The 19,075-nt window shown below is 38.3% G+C and overlaps 1 protein-coding gene and 1 non-coding gene across 2 annotated transcripts in view; one reads left to right on the top strand and one right to left on the bottom strand.

Moving 5' to 3' along the window:
- Positions 1-2,900, top strand: part of calcrl2 (calcitonin receptor-like 2) — a 35,095-nt gene extending 32,195 nt beyond the window's left edge. The window contains exons 12-13 of the mRNA XM_069659929.1: positions 1,520-1,561; positions 1,761-2,900. Coding sequence (XP_069516030.1) covers positions 1,520-1,561; positions 1,761-2,027 — 309 coding nt within the window. The 3' untranslated portion in view covers positions 2,028-2,900. The remainder of the gene's footprint in view (positions 1-1,519; positions 1,562-1,760) is intronic.
- Positions 2,901-5,162: 2,262 nt separating this feature from the next.
- Positions 5,163-5,234, bottom strand: trnaq-uug (transfer RNA glutamine (anticodon UUG)). The gene has a single exon. It is a non-coding gene; the product is annotated as a tRNA-Gln (tRNA).
- Positions 5,235-19,075: the final 13,841 nt, after the last annotated feature.

Below are 19,075 nucleotides of genomic sequence, written 5' to 3'. Positions count from 1 at the left end.
TGTAAAGTGTCTCGAGATAACTTTGGTTATGATTTGGCGCTATACAAATAAAATTTGATTGATTGATTGAGCTGCTGCTGATGCCAGGACATGATTCCTTTCCATCGTTTTTATGTTTTGTTTGTAAAATTTTCTTGAATAAAAGCAAGTATTAAGCATACAGAGCTATTTAAAACAGACTATCACTATCGATGGAAGTGGAAGTGTCGGCAGACAACATTCGTAACCTAGCAACAGTAAGCGCTGGCAAGAAGCGCTCTGAAATTGAGGTTGTGGGCGCTGCCAGCGCAAAAAACGGCGTTAGTAGACACAGGCCCTATTACTTCGCAATTTACAATATTTTAGATTTTCTGTTGCAAACACATTTGTTGTTTGATGTGAAAACTTTTAAAATACTATAAAACTCCTCCTATCAACATTAGGCAACAACATCAAACTAAAATGCATGCCCCTGACTCCTGAAAAACTCCTTGACACCTTTTGGACATTTAAGAAATTTGATCTTGAATTAATCTATTTGTTATTGTTTTATATAACTGTATTTTATTCAACTTTTTAATTTCTTTATTAAATCTATTTAATGATCTACTCTAATTGCAGTGTTTTAAGGCTACATAACAGTATTTCATTTAACAATCTTAATCTTTATGTATCACATGATGTCGCCGACATATAAAATGCTGTGCTTGAATAATAAATTCTGCAAAAGACGTTTCATTACCTTTTAAAAATTCTCCCGAGGCATGTCCTCCTTCTGCCTCGTTAAAAATTCCCAAATCTGCATAGTCCCCACCCACTATGCAAACTTCCAACAGCCACCTCCATCGCAAAAACAAAACACGTCTCTGCCATCATTTAGTGGCAACTTGCTGAAACTTAGCTAGCTTGAAATGTAGTCATTAGTAGTAGTAACATTAACTTTAGTAGTGAGTATGCAAAAATTACGATGGCTGGCTCACGCATTGCCGAAGTGGCTGCACATAATGATATGCATAGCGTCACCCTGTCCATTAACGGGATTGGCTCCTTAGGTTTGTGACTTCTCAAACCTGCCAATCTGAAAACGTGTTGTTCAGCCTGTCCTTGGTACACTGCAGTTTAACAGCAGACAGGCCCAGCCATGGTGATGACTGCTGATGTTGTCCCTGATATGTCTTGTAGCACATGAAGAAACACTGGATTTCCACTGGAGGGGGTCTTTAATTGTTATTTACCCTGCTGTGGTGTTGTTGGGCCTCTGTTTCTTATATCTCTCTGTTGCTGTTTTCCTTTTATTTGCATATGTCTTGTAAATGATGGTCGCCATTAATGATCTTTGAGAGGATCAAAGGATCACTGACTTTCAACAATATACTATACATTGCAAGGCATCATAGAGCAGCTCTTTGTATGCAACTTTGGATTCATAGTGCTATTGTGACTATTATTTTACTGATCATTTACATTAATTATTTACAGCATAATCCCACTGACATCTGTTTCTGTATCAATATTTAATCTATGTCCTTTTACCGTGCAGGGACTTCTGGTGGCCATTATATTCTGTTTTTGCAATGCTGAGGTAAGTAGGTTCAGAAAAATCATATTTAATATAAATAAATTATAAAAAACTTGCCAAAACCAGCAGAGCTTAAAATAGATTAGTTGTCATATTATAGATGATGTAAACTGTTGTGTCCTATTTAAGTTACGGCATGCAGAAGTAGTCTAAAACTAAACTAAATTTAAATTCTCACTTTACTATCTGTGTTTTTGTCCAGGCGCAGACAGCGCTCAGGAGGAAGTGGGCTCAGTGGAAGTCTGCCTGGGATAAAACCGGCTGGTGGGAAACACCCACCCACAGCCACTGTAGCTACCATCACAACTCCTCAATTACCGAAACCAGTCGCGCCACTATCAGCCTTGAGCAGCCTGTTGCTGCACCATCTCAAAACCACGAACAAAGCGACTTCCTGTCGAAGGAGCAGCAGTGGAGCAGCAATGGGGAGGCGGACATGCTTAACACGCTGGAGACCACTGATATCTGAGTGGAGAGAGCACAGAGGTGATGGTTGTGATGCCAAATACACACACACTCTCACATGTAGACGCAGAAGACGGAAGGGGAAAAATATGGAGACATTTTTAAAATAAAGGTTAACTAAACAGGGTGGTGAATGTACAGTATGTACAAAGTATCTGAAAAGCACTTAAAATGCATGTGATGTTCACACATTCACACAATTTAGTAAAAGTAGGAATGTTTTTTTTTTACATGTGTTCTGTAGCTTGGGTGAAGTCCACTTTTTGTTTTTCTTTTCTTTTTTAAATATGTTTTCTTTTAGAATGGAGAAAGGTGTAAAATCTACACCTGCCGTTTTGATATCTTAAATACAGAGCCGTGTGTTGTTGTACAATCTGTCTCAGCCTCTTAAGTGCTTTACCCTTGCACCATTGTGACCAATGAATGTCATATCCCACTGGTGTGATGTGGCCTGCAGAAGGCCAGTATTCCCACTTAATTATTAAATTATCTTGTAAACATGATGAAACAAAAAAGTGGCACTATCGTAGCTCAGATATTGACTTCCTGATGTATCAGAAACAGGATTTGCTCTCAGTCACAGGAAGTGTACGGGGTCAAGAGGCTTTAATTGTATAATATCATTTTCTTATTTCTTTTAGAACATTTTTGACTAATCTGCCATAAGAAAAAATTAAACAACAGAATAGTAAATGTATGATTTCTGTTAATACAGGACTTAACAGAAACCCTGAGCTAAAAAACAAACTGTAGCAACTGCGCTATGCTAGCCTCAGCTTGAGATATATATTTTTTTCCACTGATGTTTTGTCCAGCAAATACATATCTGTAATTTAAAAATATCAATTTGGATGAAGTGACAACTGTTAATTCAGATTTGTTTGTCACAGTAGTGAAATCCAATTGCAATGAAAATAGTGAATGCTATCCACCCAGCTAATGTCCTGCTATTGTTACCTAGCTTGTCTGAGTACATTAGCTTTTGAAATTCAGTGAAATTCATATAATCAGGGGAAGGTCAGTTACCTTTACATTACCTTTTTGAATTAAGTTGTAAATAAATGCTAAAAACTAAAATACATTTAATGTGTATGAACTTTAGACTGTAAATAAACAAGTTTATTTCATTAAACTTAGCCTACCAAAATGGGAAAGAAAACTAGAATGAAAAAACAGATTTTGTTGGTAGCACATTTTTCACTGCTGGAAAATAATCAAAAAGCTGTGGGGGGTTTTTTTATATTACAGGTTTTATGAAAATGATTTTTTTGGAGGTGATACACAGCCTAAAGAAGACATTGAGCAAAGGCATTACATCATTTATATCGGTTACAGTTTGTCAGCCAAATTAAAAGCTTTAAATATTTTGTTTTTTAGGCAAATGTTAGGTTTAAAAACGGGAAAATGTATGTAACCATGAAAGTTCTCCACAGTATAACATCCTGGATATAACACAGTGAAACATACTTTATTGGTAAAGTAGTGTAGAGCTGATCCCTTATCTGATTTGTACTGATGCTTCATGCTGAACTTTATGGGTTACAACTCTCCACATTCAAACTCAAAGCAGAGCTTTGAGTACAAGAGAATTACTGCTGCAGAGATAATGGAGTGCTGCAATCTCAGGCGTTCTCAACACTCACTCACACACAAAAAATAGTGCACATACAATAGATTGAGAAAAACTAGGTGAAATAGTGTTTATAAGGAGTGTGTGCAGATGTGATTTTAACAAAAAGTCCCTCAAACTTTGGAAAAAAAATTTCCTGCAGTTTTCACTTAGTATTATGACATTAGTTTTATTGTATTATGTCAAAACACTTTCCCGTTACAATGCTTTAACACTGAGAATGTAAGATGAAAACAAAGATTAAGTGGTTATACATTTAGACTTTTTAAATGTTGGTGTTAAATATAGCTTTTTGCAGAAAAAACAACACCATTTATTGTATAAATGAATGTCTTTTTGCCATGTTTATATTATTACAGTGTTTGTCTTGCTTTGTAAGATCCTGTGGTATTGTTGTTGTGGCTGTTAAAATGGGCTGTTTTACTATTTTCAATTATTTTTATTATATTTTTTGTAACAATATGCTTTTTTGAATTGCACATATACAATTCAATGCCACTTCAGACATTATTTAACAGTTTTTCCATTGCAAATGTACCATTCTATATGTACACTGGCAGGCAACACCGCACACTTGTAGTTTTCATTGTTTTGTTTTGTTTTTTTAAACCAATTAGCAACATGTATTTGATGTTTTTCCTAAGTACACTGGTATTACAAATGTCCCATTGTGGATGCAGAAGGTTACACTAGTAATGAGGAATAAAACAAAATTATGGTAAGAAAACACCAAAGCATGAGAAGGCGTTGGTTCTCATTTAATTCTGCACAGGGATCACAACCTATACACTTTTGCCATTGCTGCCCATTATAGAAACAGGTCTTTTTGCATATATTTGTGAACAAATTTGAGAAACATTCCAATAAAACTTCAAAAGAAATGTTCGATTCAAGCCAATTTTAAAATATAACAGTGTATATATTTTAACAGTGCCATGTATGTGTGGAAATAAAGTTATTTGAACATAAACCTGTGATAAACCACTGTAATTTGAACTTATTTGGTGTTTTCCGCTGCTGCTTTAACTACCTTTAAGAGGGAAATGTTGACCTTTTTACATCTTGCTTTTAAGATACAAAATATATATACCCGAATTTCCCCCCTGGGGATCAATAAAGGATTATCTAATTTTATATGAAAAAGTTATAGAAATATGTAGACCATATAATTGCTTGTTTTAAATGTAACTACCTAACAATATATTGGCTAGTTAAAATGAACTCCACCTTGACCTACTTGCAGTCGAGTTTTTATAGTGATATTCTCTCTCTATTGCGCTCTTGGCACTTTTCAAGAGGTATGGCCCTTGAGAGGTCAATTGGGGACAGATGTCTGTTAGGACAGTATCCCTAACTGGTATCATTTAGGAAGTTACCTATTTAACCATTATTCATTTGAAGAGGGAGATGAATGGTTGGGAAATTGTGATTCTCCGCAGTGCGTCTATGTGGTTATGGTGGATGCGAATTGTTTTTAGATTTTACATCGCATATGACAAGAAAAGGATGAGGTCCCACCGAGATTTGAACTCGGATCGCTGGATTCAAAGTCCAGAGTGCTAACCATTACACCATGGGACCGGATGGTACCGCCAAGACGGCTTGTAGTACTTTGAAGCTAATACTTTACTTTCTTCAACTGATCGGTTTTATATTAACTTAGCCAAAACCAGACATTGAAAAAAGCTATTACACGGCTAGTTTAGCTTAAATGTATACGTAAGCATTAGCCGCCATGCCGCAAGTTAGGAGGGCTGTCCGTGGAGTGAAGCAAATCCCTGTTATTTGACGGTAACTCTTAGCTAAGTAACTACTGATACCAACTCTTAACAACTTTTTTCTAGACTACGCACGTAAATCCACCAATTACTGTTACTTCTGCAAATATGTAACCGACGTTGAAGACAATGGCAGCACGAGGAGATCATTCCCTGACCTAACTTCTGTGTCGTTAGTAAATCCCAGTTCCGTCGTCACTGCAAATGTAAGTAGCCTATGTAATACATAGTTAAAGAAGAAAGAAAAAAGAAAGGTTGGTGGTAAAGTAAACCCATTACGACGTATGTGTTTACTTTACAAAGAGGCTCTTCGAACATTATTTTTCTATGTATTTTTTTTAAATTAAGCCATGGTTAAACATTTCTGCTTTCAGCCTGCGTGCTCACTTCCTTTTTTGTTTTTGCCAGTTTCCAATTAATAATTTTACAAATAAAAAATGATTTACTCATTTGGAATTACAAAAAAACCCACAAAAAAACTTCTATCGGCTGTTCAAGATCGTTGCTGAGATGTAGTTACTAAAAACGCCACATGGGGGCAGCAAATCCTTTGCATCTATCTATCGATCTCTCTATCTATCTATATGTTGTATTTTCTAATCATTTGAATAATACCATGCTCTCTATGTGGGTTGCTTATTATTATGAATTATCTGGCTTGCTTTGGTGGATGTGACAGTATCTTTATTTAAACTGAGACTTCACATGCACAATCTTGATTACATTATTTATGTTACTCCTATATCTTGTTTTTCTTATTTAAACCTAATTTTTTCTTCATAGCGATAAAAGTTTCATTTAATCTATTCTAAAATAAATTCAGATTATTGCGGTCACTGAACCTCTGCATTAAAGTCAAAGATGCGTGAGAGTCTCTCTCTCTCTCTGTCTGTCTGGCCCATAAGCTCCATCCAGCCATAGCTGAACAGAGAGGTGCTGTGAGGATACGTTTACCCGATGTCCCACAGCTTAGTCTATACTAACAGCTTAATGCACACAGAGTCAGCCCTGCTATCACAATCCCCAACACGTGAGTAGACTACGCCCACTTGACCCACCTCTCCTTCAGTCCCCATTAAAGATCAGTATGTACGCACACACACAGAGAGATGATTAGGCACGCACACACACACAGACCCATATTTGACCGGCTAAGAAGGATTGGTGGTAAATCAATGAGGTGTTGGACTTTGGATGCAGGAATATGACAGAAATCAATTCAGTGGAACCAAAGGCTGATTATACAGAGTGTCATGGCAGGTTCAACCTATATACCCTTTACGCTGAAAGTAGGTCAACCACACGGAAAGAAATTAATATTGCATGACTGTTTGTTTTCAGTCAATCTAACATGACAAAAGGAAAACATTTTACCTGTTATATAAAATAGAATCATTCTTTATTTTGAAAGCATCATGTGGTTCAGACAGTGTAATGAAACGCAACATAAAAATGGACGTAGCGTTGACAGTTCAAGTTGCCTTGTTTGCTTGACCACTTTACAAGGCCTCTATGAGGTAAAACTAAAGATAGGTATAAAAATACATACAATCACACATAAGCAGCACACGTAAGGACACATAAACCCGCCCCTGTAATCCCAGTCTGTCTGCTAAATCCTATTTTAGAGATAATCTCAACTTTTGCCTAATTGTTGGTCAACAACAAGGCCCCGGCCTGCATGGAAGATAGTATAGATTGTGTGCTTTGCTGCAGTAACTGCCGCATAAAACACAGGCAAAGAGACATGAGGGTACTAAGGGAAGCTAGCAATAAAAACCCTATCTGGTTTCTTAGTTCTCCTCCTTTTTTGATACACTATAGGTACAATTAGTTTTATTCTATTCTATTTTTAAAGTCTGTTATTCACACTGCATCTGTTGTTCTTCTGGTGCTAGGACTCTAAATCCCTGCATGCGATCAATAAAGTACATCTCATCCTATCCCCTGCTCAATAAGGTGTTAAGGCACTTCTACATTGGCTCAGGGTCACTGCTGCATAGGGTTTCTAGAAGCAACAGGAGTCCAAATGACCCCCTGGTTAGTGGGTCACTGGGAGTCAGCAGATTTCCCCTTTGGTCCAGTTTCAGATTCTGTTGACTTTTGTATCGGTTTACAGTTTATGTTTCGAATTATTGTGGGGAATTGGAGGGTCTGACCCCCCTATGAACCTGGACAAATCGAGGGTGTTGTAGTCTTTACATCCTTCTTTTACCTGTAATCGTCAATATTTCCGTTAATGTCCCTGTAAGAAAATACTATTTAAGTGCCCCTTAAATAGACCATAACATTTAATGTTGAGTGTGTTGTCTTCCATCTTTGCAGAGGCTCACGTCCTTGTTAGAGTCTAGAATATTGTATACAGCAGAGTAGCTTCTTTAGTTGGTCTGAAGCAGATATCCACGGTTATGGTAAGTTTAATGACTGTCGTGTTGGTGTCAGTTGCATCTCCCCTCGCCGTTCCTCCGCTACTCGGGAACAGAATGCTGCAGGAGCCGTATTTGTCAAAAGAGCTCTTAATCATATCCTTACACCCCCTTTTTACAGCATCAAATAACTAATTAAAAGTAAACTTGTCCGAAAAATGAACACTACATAAATCAGCATGATAAGAACTAACTATAAAGACAGAAACCATGTTTGAGAAAATGTATATGCTGTGTATTTTGACTTTATAGTTTGACTTATGTCCCATCTGATAACATGGAGGAGGCGGGCTTTATGACCTATACTGCAGCCAGTCAGCAGGGGGCGATAGAGATGTTTTGGCTTCACTTTTGGGTAGCTGCCATGTTGTCCATCTTTTTATACTGTCTATGATCCAGATGCTGTAGGTTAAAGGAAGTAGCTAACTAGTTTAATGAACTTTACTGTTTCACCTTCAGATTTTCTGAATCAGATTTTGTGTGACGTCACAGCTAAGCTAACTAATCTTAGCTCGCTCATTTTCATAGATAAATAGCTAGCTAGCTGGCTGTGACTATGGTTTGGCAATTCATTAGCACTATAAAATGTCATATTATCAGTGTTAATGTAATAAATCAAGACACAGAAGGATAGGCCTGTGTTTTACTCAGTTCCATTTACATCTTGTGTTATTCACATTCTGGACAATTGTAAGATAAAAACATCTACTCTCATGTGATGCAAAGTAGTTCTAATTGAGCCTGCTTACCTTTTGACTTTCATACATTTTACCAATATCCTATATTTGTTCTAGATGCTTTGGCTTAAATTTCGCGATGAGAATTGAGGTTGTCAAATATTATATAAAATTCTTTGTAATATTTGTTTTTCTTTTGCATTTGCAAATGTTTTAACACATATATGCAACTGACAAGATACAATTTTCTACCGTTTAATGGATTACTGGTTTAAGATGTCTTTATGATCACATTTTGGGGGTTTCTTCTCTGTTCAATTGTTTCTTTCTTAAGAATAAGTTGGCCTATTTTTTTTCTACAGTATATTATGTGCTATTTATAAGCTATGTTTTTTTCTGCGCAGTTCTGTGTACAGTTTCAGTTCTCTTCTCTTAACTGTGTTGTGTAAAATAGATTTTCTCATATTACATGTAAATCAAAATGCACTTTAGCTTGAAAAAGTGAATTGTGAAACGTTGCACTGTTGAAACCAGCACATAGAGTTTTCATTTTAACTGCTGCTATAATAGTCAGTTTGTTTGAGGGAAATAACAGTCTGGTACAAAAGGTGGTCAGAGTCAGTTAAAACACGTAGGACAAGACAGAGATGAGAAGCACACAGTGTCCGTCTGTCAGCGCAACATTTTGACCACCATGGTTTGTAAAGTATCTCCAAGAAACGTGTCATTTCAGTGGCACCTACTTATTTATTGACAAAATAACTTCATTTTGACACGAGAATTAAGGGTTTTGAGTGAGTTACAGCCGTTCGCAAGTTAACTACAGTGTTTTGCTGCATGTATGAGCTGCTTTGGGAAAAACATGTTCAGTGCTGAGAACAAAATGTTTTGAGAAATGTGCCAAAACAGTCGAGAAAAACTGTAATGTGAGATGACACGTTTCTGTGGTAATACATCTGAAGAAGCCAAATTGGAAATGACAACATGAGGGCATATTCAGCACAAATACACGAGTGAAAAGGAAGAGAACATACTCTTTATGCAGAGTCTGGAAAATGATTGATTATGCAGAAGTACAGTATAAACAGGTAGGGAGATTAGCTTCACAATTGGATTATTATTGTTTATATTCTGGTGAAATTGCACCCCAAAAATGTAAATCAACCAAATTTTTATTTCTTTGGTTTTCGTAAATCATAAATAGTGTCAAATAAAGCACTTTAAGAATATGAATGAATCAGTCATCAAGTTCATGCATAAAAATGAAATGCCAGTCGTTTTAACAATCCTTTTAATAATTGACCTGAACATAAGTATAATAGCGCCATCCAGACCACTTGTGCTCCAGACGATTATATTAAAGGAGAAATGTCAAAGGGATACAAAAGAGAAGCGATGTTAGACATAAAGTACATTAGACATGACAGCCATGGACAGTTTTAAAGCCTTGTTACGTGAATCATTTCAGGACATTGTCTTCTTAACACACTACCTGACGTCACAAGGCCTTAATTTAGATGTCGGACAACGTGAGATTTTTAGCTACTTGGTTGTTTTGTTTGTAGTTGATTGTTACCAGGGTTACAGTGAAAGCTTTTGTCTTTTTACCCATTGGCTGTTCCTCTAAAAAAAATTAAAAAAAGGGCTCACATAGTCCTCAGTCACGTCCTCATTGGGCTTTTATGGCAGCTACCGCCTGTATTTCCTCTCACCTGTACACCTGGAGCTGCACAAGGTCCATTTTCACAGCTTGGCTCACATTAGATGGTGGCGGATAAAATGCATGATTGCTTAAAGGGCTGATATTTAGACACGCTTCACTGACAATATCAAAGAAGGAGCAAATCTGTTATCAGGTAAAAGGGCTTCATGGTCGTCAAGTAGTTAGAGGAAAAACCTTGAAAGATATCTTAAAGCGCACCTGGACACAGAGATGGGGGTTATTTGAGGTGGTTTCCAGGCTATTTTAAGTTCAGGCGAGGACTACAATTTACAACTGACTCACTTCCGATCTTTTCTTTCTCCACATGTTGGACATGATTTTGTCCATACAAAGATCTGCGTACAAATAACACAACCACACTTTCACATTGGGTCCACTTTAACAAGCAGGTACTTCTCCTTAAAATCCTCATAATTGTTTTTCTTACCTCGCAGGTCATGATGACACCAGTGTGTCATTTAACTCTGGTTCATTTAATAAGCTTTATACATTCAGGAAAGGACAACATCATGTCATGGCATCATCATGATATGAACGTCTACATTCTGAAACAGTCGGGGTTAGAGTGATCATTTTTAGACCTGCGCACATCAAGACATGGGTTTAAAAAACAGTGTAAATTCTGGCAGTTAGTTCGGGAAGATTTCCCTCCAATTTTTAATTGGTGTACAGAAGCAAATATTTTTGCTAACACTGCTGGTCTCTCTTACTTTCCCTTTAGACACAGCTGATGTGCGTAATTAAAAAAAGAAAAATGAAACGGTGATAATATTTCTAATGAATTAAGTGGATGGTCTGAATTTTAACTGCATTATGTTGAGGTGAAACGTAAAAAGAGAGAGGAAATCCTGGACAACAGCAGAGAGACGAGCATGGGGTGCTAACCTGCTAGCGACCTCGTAGGTCCTGTGCTCCAGCCTGTAACCTTGGCCTTTATTTGATAGGACAGTGGATGGAGTCAGAAGTACGGGAAGAGAGAGTGGGGATGACATGCAACAAAGGGATGAGGGTCAGAGTTGAGCCCAGGCCTGCTACGTTGAGTCTCTGTACGTGTGACGTGCGATTTTACCGCTATGCTAAACAGGCGTCCTTATTGAATTTCGAATCATGGTGGAAGGAACTAAAAAAAGAGCCTTTCATTAGCATACCAATGAATGTGCACTTTTGTCAATGTAGACTTTCGGTTAGAATTGGTAGCAGTTGGCATATAAAGGGTCCACAACATTGGACTTAGGTGTATGGACTGCACACAATTTGAAAGGTGCTTCTTAAGTCTTAATATCTGGCAGTAAACAGACATTTTCTGAGAACCTTAATTTTGCCATATTATGTTTAAGATAACTTTTGGGAACACTTCAAGCTGAGAAAAGACCGGAGGCATTTAAAAACAAGCCTAAGTTTCTGATAAACTGTGTCCAGTTTCATATCCAAAGTATTCATTTCATCCAGTAGAAAACCCTCTCAGCGGTTAACTCAGATGTGTTTACCTCCTGTCAATCTCATCACAATGAAATCACACCAGGCCACCCGCGACACGCTTCTGCCAGTTACACCCTGTAAAGTTAAATGGTAGCTGAAGCTGCTGTTCCCTTCTTAACTTGGAGAGAAGTGTAGTACTTACAGTATATTCAAGTTTCAACAAACTGGAAAGTGATCCCATAAAATGATGACAGCTTTCCAGTGCCAGTGTAACGAAAGCCAGAGTCCTGTATGTGATTTGGTCCTGACATTAAAGCCTAAATCCCGGAACAACTCTAGAGACGACTCAGATAAGTTACATCGAGTCACATTACTGTAACAGTGAGAAGTTGCTTTTTACACACACAAGTAGCATGGCTCAATGGATGCAAATGCTCGTTGGATCCGTCCACCCAATCCAGACTGATTTATCTTGACAAATATATGATGGATTTACATGAAATCTGGTACAGAAAAAATTGACTGTCAGTGGATAATTACCACTGACTTTGGTGATCCCAACTTCCTAAAAACATGGCATTTCACCCCCTTACGTCCTGCGTTACACTGAGTATCAGGTACCTGATACCCACTCTGATCAGCTTCCATTGGGTCGTCTTGTCATCTTTATTAATACGTTTCTAAAACCCATAGCAAATAAGGTTGTTTATTGATCTAATCTTTCCCTTAATTTTAACGTTAGGAAACATCACACCTAATAATAACTTTATACAGAGATGTTTTAAATGTGCTTGTGATCTATTTACAAAGATGCATTTAGAGTTCAATGCTGACACAGGTGCAACCACAACTAGACTTACTGTAAAATCCGGAACACAAGTCCCACTGGAATATAAGACGCAGTCTGTTAAGAGAGTATCCCAGAGGGAATACCCTTTTCTATAGCTATTAATAAAAACGTGTACACAAGTTATTTTAACACTATTTCAGTTTATTTTGATATAAAAAACATTCAAAACAAGTTACAGCCTACCATCTGTTTTCGAGTGTGGAGTTTGCAATCCTGCTAGTTACTAGCTAGCGGTAGCTGGCAGCCGACGGCAACGCTGATTGTTGTGAGGGTGGCGGCTGCGATGGCGATCATGACCGTGCATGTCCGTGATGAAGCGTTAGCAAAAATCAAGTTCGTCAAGGAACTTCGCTTAAAACAGCGAGGAAAACAGCAGTGAGGCATATTGTTAATAGGAGACGTTGTAGCGGCTTGGACCCGGAAACAGTTTAATGCAGAGGTGTGGAGTCACTGCTTAATGGATAGCGTAATAGTCTGGGTCAAATACCGTAACACAATAAAATATCTCTCTCTGCATTTTATACTGGTGTATTGGTTGCACCGGTGTATAGAACGCAGCCCACTTTTTAGATGAAAATAATGTCCATGTTATATATCGAATTTGAGGGTACTTTTGATGCCTCAACCCAATAGCCTAACCTAAACAGCAAAAGCGTGTCGCAGTTTGGTTCGGTTCAGGAAACAAAACTACTTGGCTAGATTTAGGACGGATCATGATTTAAAATAATACATCAAAGTTGAATTTCAATTTCACCAAAAACACGTCTCCTGGGTTCCCTGCAAAACCACGCCCAACAAGGCTAAATATTGTGTTTTACATGAGGCCGGGTAAACATCAAACTGTTCATTGTCATTGTGAGTTAGCCACCTTAGTTAGCATTTAGCTTTAAGCGTTTTGGCATTTTGGCATAGATGCAAATATCAATTTTTATTTCTCTTTTATGTCTTCCCTTTTTGTTTGCCAAAAATTATTTGTCACCGATTTTGAAAAAGAAAAAAAAATACAGAAACCTGGATGGTTTATTTGCAATGATGAATACAAGTCGAGTAACACACGTGTGTCACAAGTGTCACTTTCTGAAGGCTCACTAATCCTGTTGTTCTGGCTCACATCCTTGTTTTCTTAGCACATTTTAGATACACAAACCCATGTGGACACTCTACCACAAAGTGTTTCTGCTTTGAGAGAGAACAAGCCCTAATAATAATGTGCCAGTTATGTTGAACCCTTGTTGTCCACCTAACCTCAATGTACTGAATCATTATTGGTGTCCCCTCTTGGCTGAACATGCTGGCCTGGCTGTGAATGTGACCTCGCATGCTCTGATTGGAGCGTGCAACCTGACTTCAACCTGGCAGGAAGGCAGCGACGTGTTTATGTAACACACACAGCCTCAGATTAGCACCTTTGGACTCTTGCCCCCCTTCTCAGCCTCGCTCTCGTAATCTCTCTTGATCTCGTTTTGACGCCTCTGCTGATCACTTTTATTCGCTAAGCAGGGAGTGTTCTCATGCCAACCTGCAACTAAGGCGGTTCTTTTATTTCCTCTCATTCTCCTGCAATCGTATTGACAAAAGCTGAAATATGTGTCTTAATAAACCGTGAGCAGACTACGACCCCCTTGTTTCCCCTCCTCTTCTCTTCCTCCTCCTTTGTCCCTGCCTTCATCTCGCCCTCCTGCCTTTCTCTCCCTCCTCGCTAGTTGACATGCAACGTTCCTTTGCTGCAGTTCTGTCACATGTGATCTAGTCACGCAGTGTTCTCACTTCACGCCTGCCTGGACGTGGTGAAAGTCACCCTGTGCAGGCTTCCGCAGAGGAGCATTGTAGATAAGACAGTAACAGTCACCTGACAGCTCTGGAGGCCTGAGATGTTGAGGAAGTCATTGCACATTGTTCTGAAAATAAAACCTCAAAGAACAAAATATTTCTATTGTAGAATTTTTGTGTTATTTTTTAAGCAGATTTAACATGGATCATTTCAGTGTCTCTTTTTGTTTGCTGCATTGTTGCTCAACAGTTTATCTTGGCTTGGACTGAAAGTACTCAGAGTCAGCAGGCACTGTGCGTTCTGTTACTGTTACTTTGAGGTTTTAACTGGCTATGAACTGTCTTAATTTAATACTGATGCCTCTATGACCTGCAAAACCAAACAGAACGTCAGCAACGAGACCGACTGTCTTTATAATGTTTTTCTTAATGCCTGTCATTGCTGTTACCGGGTCGGACTCCTACAGTACGCAAACCAAAGAGCCTTTGTTTACATATTTTTCCAGCAAAGTCTTGCAGTAAGCAGTAGGTTACCTGGCTAGCGAAAAGTAAACAGGAAGATTCTTCTTTAAAGAATACCACACAAGCACTAACCATGCAAGATCAGCAGAGAGATAAAACGAGGACAAAGTGACTGAAGGACAAAACAGTTCAAACAGACTGTGATGTAGCACAAGTCCACTTCCTCCTAGACAGGTAAGCAATATGGCTGTTTTATTTATCAAATTCAAACTCTGTTAGTGAGCTATATATCGTTCTGTAGGCTTATTTTCAAGTAGTGTTTATCATTTTTAATTTATTAACAAAATAACTATTTCCAAGCCAGCTGTAGGCTAAACTAGGTGTTTGAATAGAGTTTACAAGATTTCACCATCTTCATATTACATGTGATAATTCTTAAATAGATACAAATAGATACAGAACCTCATAAACAGTATTTCAAACAGTTGTCATTTTCTGTCGCCTGCTGCCAAAACAAATGTACACGTTATCCAGATCAAGATCTTCCAACACTAGAAGTACCGCATTTGTCCACAGGGGGCGCCAAAATCAACATAAATCACAATTTCTTCATAGTGACTTTATTCTACAAAAAAAAAAGATGTGTTATCTTAAGAAAAAGACATTTATGATCTTTAGAAAATGGTGTGTGATTTATAGATGTAAGGAGATGATACATTTTTTCCCCAGGATAGTGTGCGATAGATTATATGTACAGCTCCGGAAAAAATAAAGAGACCACTCCTAATGTTCCTTAAATCAGCATCTCTCTCTTCATATCATGGCCAGCCCAGTCCAGATGTGAACCACTGAAAACCTCCTGAATGCGATCAAGAGAAAGATGGATGGTCACAAGCCGACGGACAAAGACGAGCTGCTCCAAGAGCGGCCTAACATCACACAACAGCACCCTGACAGACTGGTGCAGAGAATGCAGTGATGCATGAACACTGTGATTAAAAACCTGGTTATTGCCAGATATTGATTTGTGAACTCCTCCTGAGTTAAAACATTAGTATTCTGTTGTTTAAACATGAACCTGTTTTCTTTGCTTTATTCCAGCTCTGAAAAACATATTTTTTGCATCTCGTGGTTTTCTTAATCAGTCGTCATTTTCTGCAAATAAAAGACCTAAATGAGAATATTTTATTTGGAAGTAGGATAAACGTTGTTTACATTAAAACAAGTTAATTTTACACAAACACAAACCTAAAAAAGAACCACAGAATTAAATTTTTGCAGTTTGTTGTCAGTATTGTTGTATCATCTCCGTGTTCACCCCCTTTGACAAAACTTCACCGAGCGGACCACAAAGACACTTTATCTTGTAATCTAATGATTACGCTCTTTTGTTACAACTGTCTGCTGTACTTACCTTCTGTGCTGCAATCAATGTATAGAATAAAAGGCTGCAGCGGCACTTTAAAGGATCATTATTAACCTACCCTGACACCCGGTGTGTTTGTGTGTGTGTGTGTGTGTGTGTGTGTGGGGTGGTCACTGCTGAAAATGAACACCTCCCAACCAGTTAACATCAGGGGTTACTACCTGTATTACCCCTTTATTTCATGTTTATGGTGATAATGAAATATTGATCAACTTATTAGTCATAATCAATTAGTCATCATGGAGCATATGAAAACTGAAAACTTACAAATGAAATGAAGGACAGGAGCACTTGTCATGTATTATACTTGTTTAGTATTTTATCTATTTTGTTGTTTCCTGTTTTAGTTTGTCATTCACCCTTCCCTCTGGTTTATGTCGCTCTTCCTTCTGTCTGTTTTTCCCTTGTTTGTGTGCTTGTGTGCTTTGCTCTTACTGTTTGCACATGTGGCCTGATTGTCTCGCCTGTGTCTGATTACCTTCACCTTCCCAGTGTATTTAGTTTGTCTTCCCCTGGTTCTGTTGCTGCGTTCCAGACAACTGGGAACTCGAGAACTTCCCACTAGAAATTTCTAACTTCTGAACTCAGAGCGTTCCAGGTGCACAACGCCAAACGTAAATAAAAAACATGGCCGACTGTGACGAACTGATGTTCCTTAGGCAAGTCTTAAGCCAATTTTACTTGTTTTGCATTTGTAACGTTTCCCAGAATAACTTTTATCCTATTTATTTAACTCTATTTTCTGGACCTTGTCAGCTTTTTTGTTTTATTCTTTGTATTTTATTCTTACTTTTATTCTTACTGCTACCCATAGACTGTTTCAGTTAATCTCTATTTAGAGATTCGACAGAAAAATGTAGAATCTGTAGGCGCGCAACCACATTTTAGTCCAGAAATCATTCTGGTTTCCGGTTGTAGTATGCTTGTAGTCCGCGTAATATTGCCCAATCACGTTTCAGCAGGCTTCAGCAAATGCAGGAAAAAACAGTCTGTGTGGAGAGCAAATGCAGGTGGAACATAATCCACCGTAATGACATCCCGGCTCCCATCAGAGGCTATCTGACAATGATTTAGCTTCTTATTCATCTCTATAAACAGACTCACTGCAGAATGTTCAGCTAACAATCTTTTCTAGATCCACCTTCCCTGACGCTGGTGATGTTGTTATTTCAGCAAACTTAAGAGCCGTTAATTAAAGTCAATCACAAGAAAATCTGTTTCTTTTTGGGCTTCATGCTGCTGAAGTCAGCCAGAGTGCAGCCTCTGTGTAACCTACTGTTCACAGTGAAACTGAGACTCAGCACAGACAGATGAACGGGCGCTCCTCCGGGGGATGGAATGAACCATGAAATGATGCTGATTATTTTCGAGCTGATTTTGATCTGAACACACGGTTGCTTCTCAAGTTGCTAATTGGACTGTAAACAATGCAGCACGCTGAAAAGGAAGTCTTGACTGGTAGTCGTTAAAAAGCCGTCTAAACCGGAACGCTCTCTCATTTGTGCTGTATTTTTGAATAGAATAAAGTTCTATCTTATCTTATGCCCGTAATGTTTGCAGTTGCTCCCATAGACTATACCGTTGTCAGAGATAGCTGATGGGTTCTGAGATTGGTTTCAGTGGCCCTTTATTTCGCCTTTTTTGTCATTACATTTCTCTCTAGTTGTGTGTAAAACTCAAAGATGATGAGTGGCGAAAGAGAAAGAGCCTAATTCCTGCCATCACCTCATAATGTGGCCGTGATAAGTGACACTAAAAGGCTTTACTGCTGCTTGAAGGTCCTGCTGACTGACACACAAAAAAGGGAAATTTGAGTACATGAACACAAATCTGCAGAGGTACATTTCACGGCCATTTCACAAACTGCTGTGAGACTCGGCAATGTCAAATTCAGTCAAAACAGAAACAGCCAAGATCGGGCTCTCGATTTAATATAGAACACATTTATCATGGTATATGAAGGCACTGCTAGCACGGTTCCATAAGCAGGGTACTGAGCTTTCTTTGTCAGTATATCGTACACCGAAGAATTAATTGCAACACTGATTGGACATCCACACAAAACCTTGAAGAAGCGGTGTTTATAAATAGTTACCTTTCTTAATGTTGTGTGCAATAAAAGCGGTATTTGGCAGATGTCATTAATAACTGATGTTGTATGCCTAATGCTGCAGATAACTTTCAGAATAGAAATGTTTCAAATTTTTAAAGCCATTATATTTGGAACAGACAGGATATAAGTGACAGGAAATGAGATGATATGCTACAAGCATCAAAAGTTCATGACCAGACTTTGATGCTGCGATTATGTGGCTCATAATCTCACAGCGTCTTTTAGGCCAGAAAGACGGCCTGACAGCGACAGAAGGAGATTTCAGCTGCTGATTAAAGATCTGACAAGCACTTGATATGGAGCGTTGTGATCTTTTTATCTTACATGATTAAATTAGCAAAGTTCTGGTCATGGAAATTACTGCTCTTTGAAGGGAGCCTGATGATAAGGCTCAGTTCCTTTACAACATCATGAAAAACATCAGCTCGTCCTATTTTAGGGAGTGGGGTTAACATCAGGATAAGTGAGAAGAATTTCACACCAAACCGGTCTACTTATTGTGTCATTTGCTTAAATCCAATCTCCACTCTGAAGCCTCAGCGCTGAACCCTCGGGGACTGTACTGACGTCAGACGTGTGTGCTTGAGTGTTCGTGAGGGAATTGGACACACTATCATCACATCACACTTTGAAAGTGTGCATGATGATGCATTAAAAAATCAAAAACAAGCCGAACTTTATTGTGCAGTTGTGTGTCTTACATTACAGTGTGAATATATTTGGGCAAACCATCGTAAACAGTGATTAACTACATGTTTCACTTAAAGATAAACATGCA

This window comes from Semicossyphus pulcher, unplaced genomic scaffold, assembly GCF_022749685.1.
Source record: "Semicossyphus pulcher isolate SPU_LCO1_2020_fin unplaced genomic scaffold, fSemPul1.0.p SCAF_13, whole genome shotgun sequence".
Taxonomy (NCBI): domain Eukaryota; kingdom Metazoa; phylum Chordata; class Actinopteri; order Labriformes; family Labridae; genus Semicossyphus; species Semicossyphus pulcher.
Note: the sequence above shows the minus strand (reverse complement) of the source record. Positions and strands in the feature narration are given on the sequence as shown.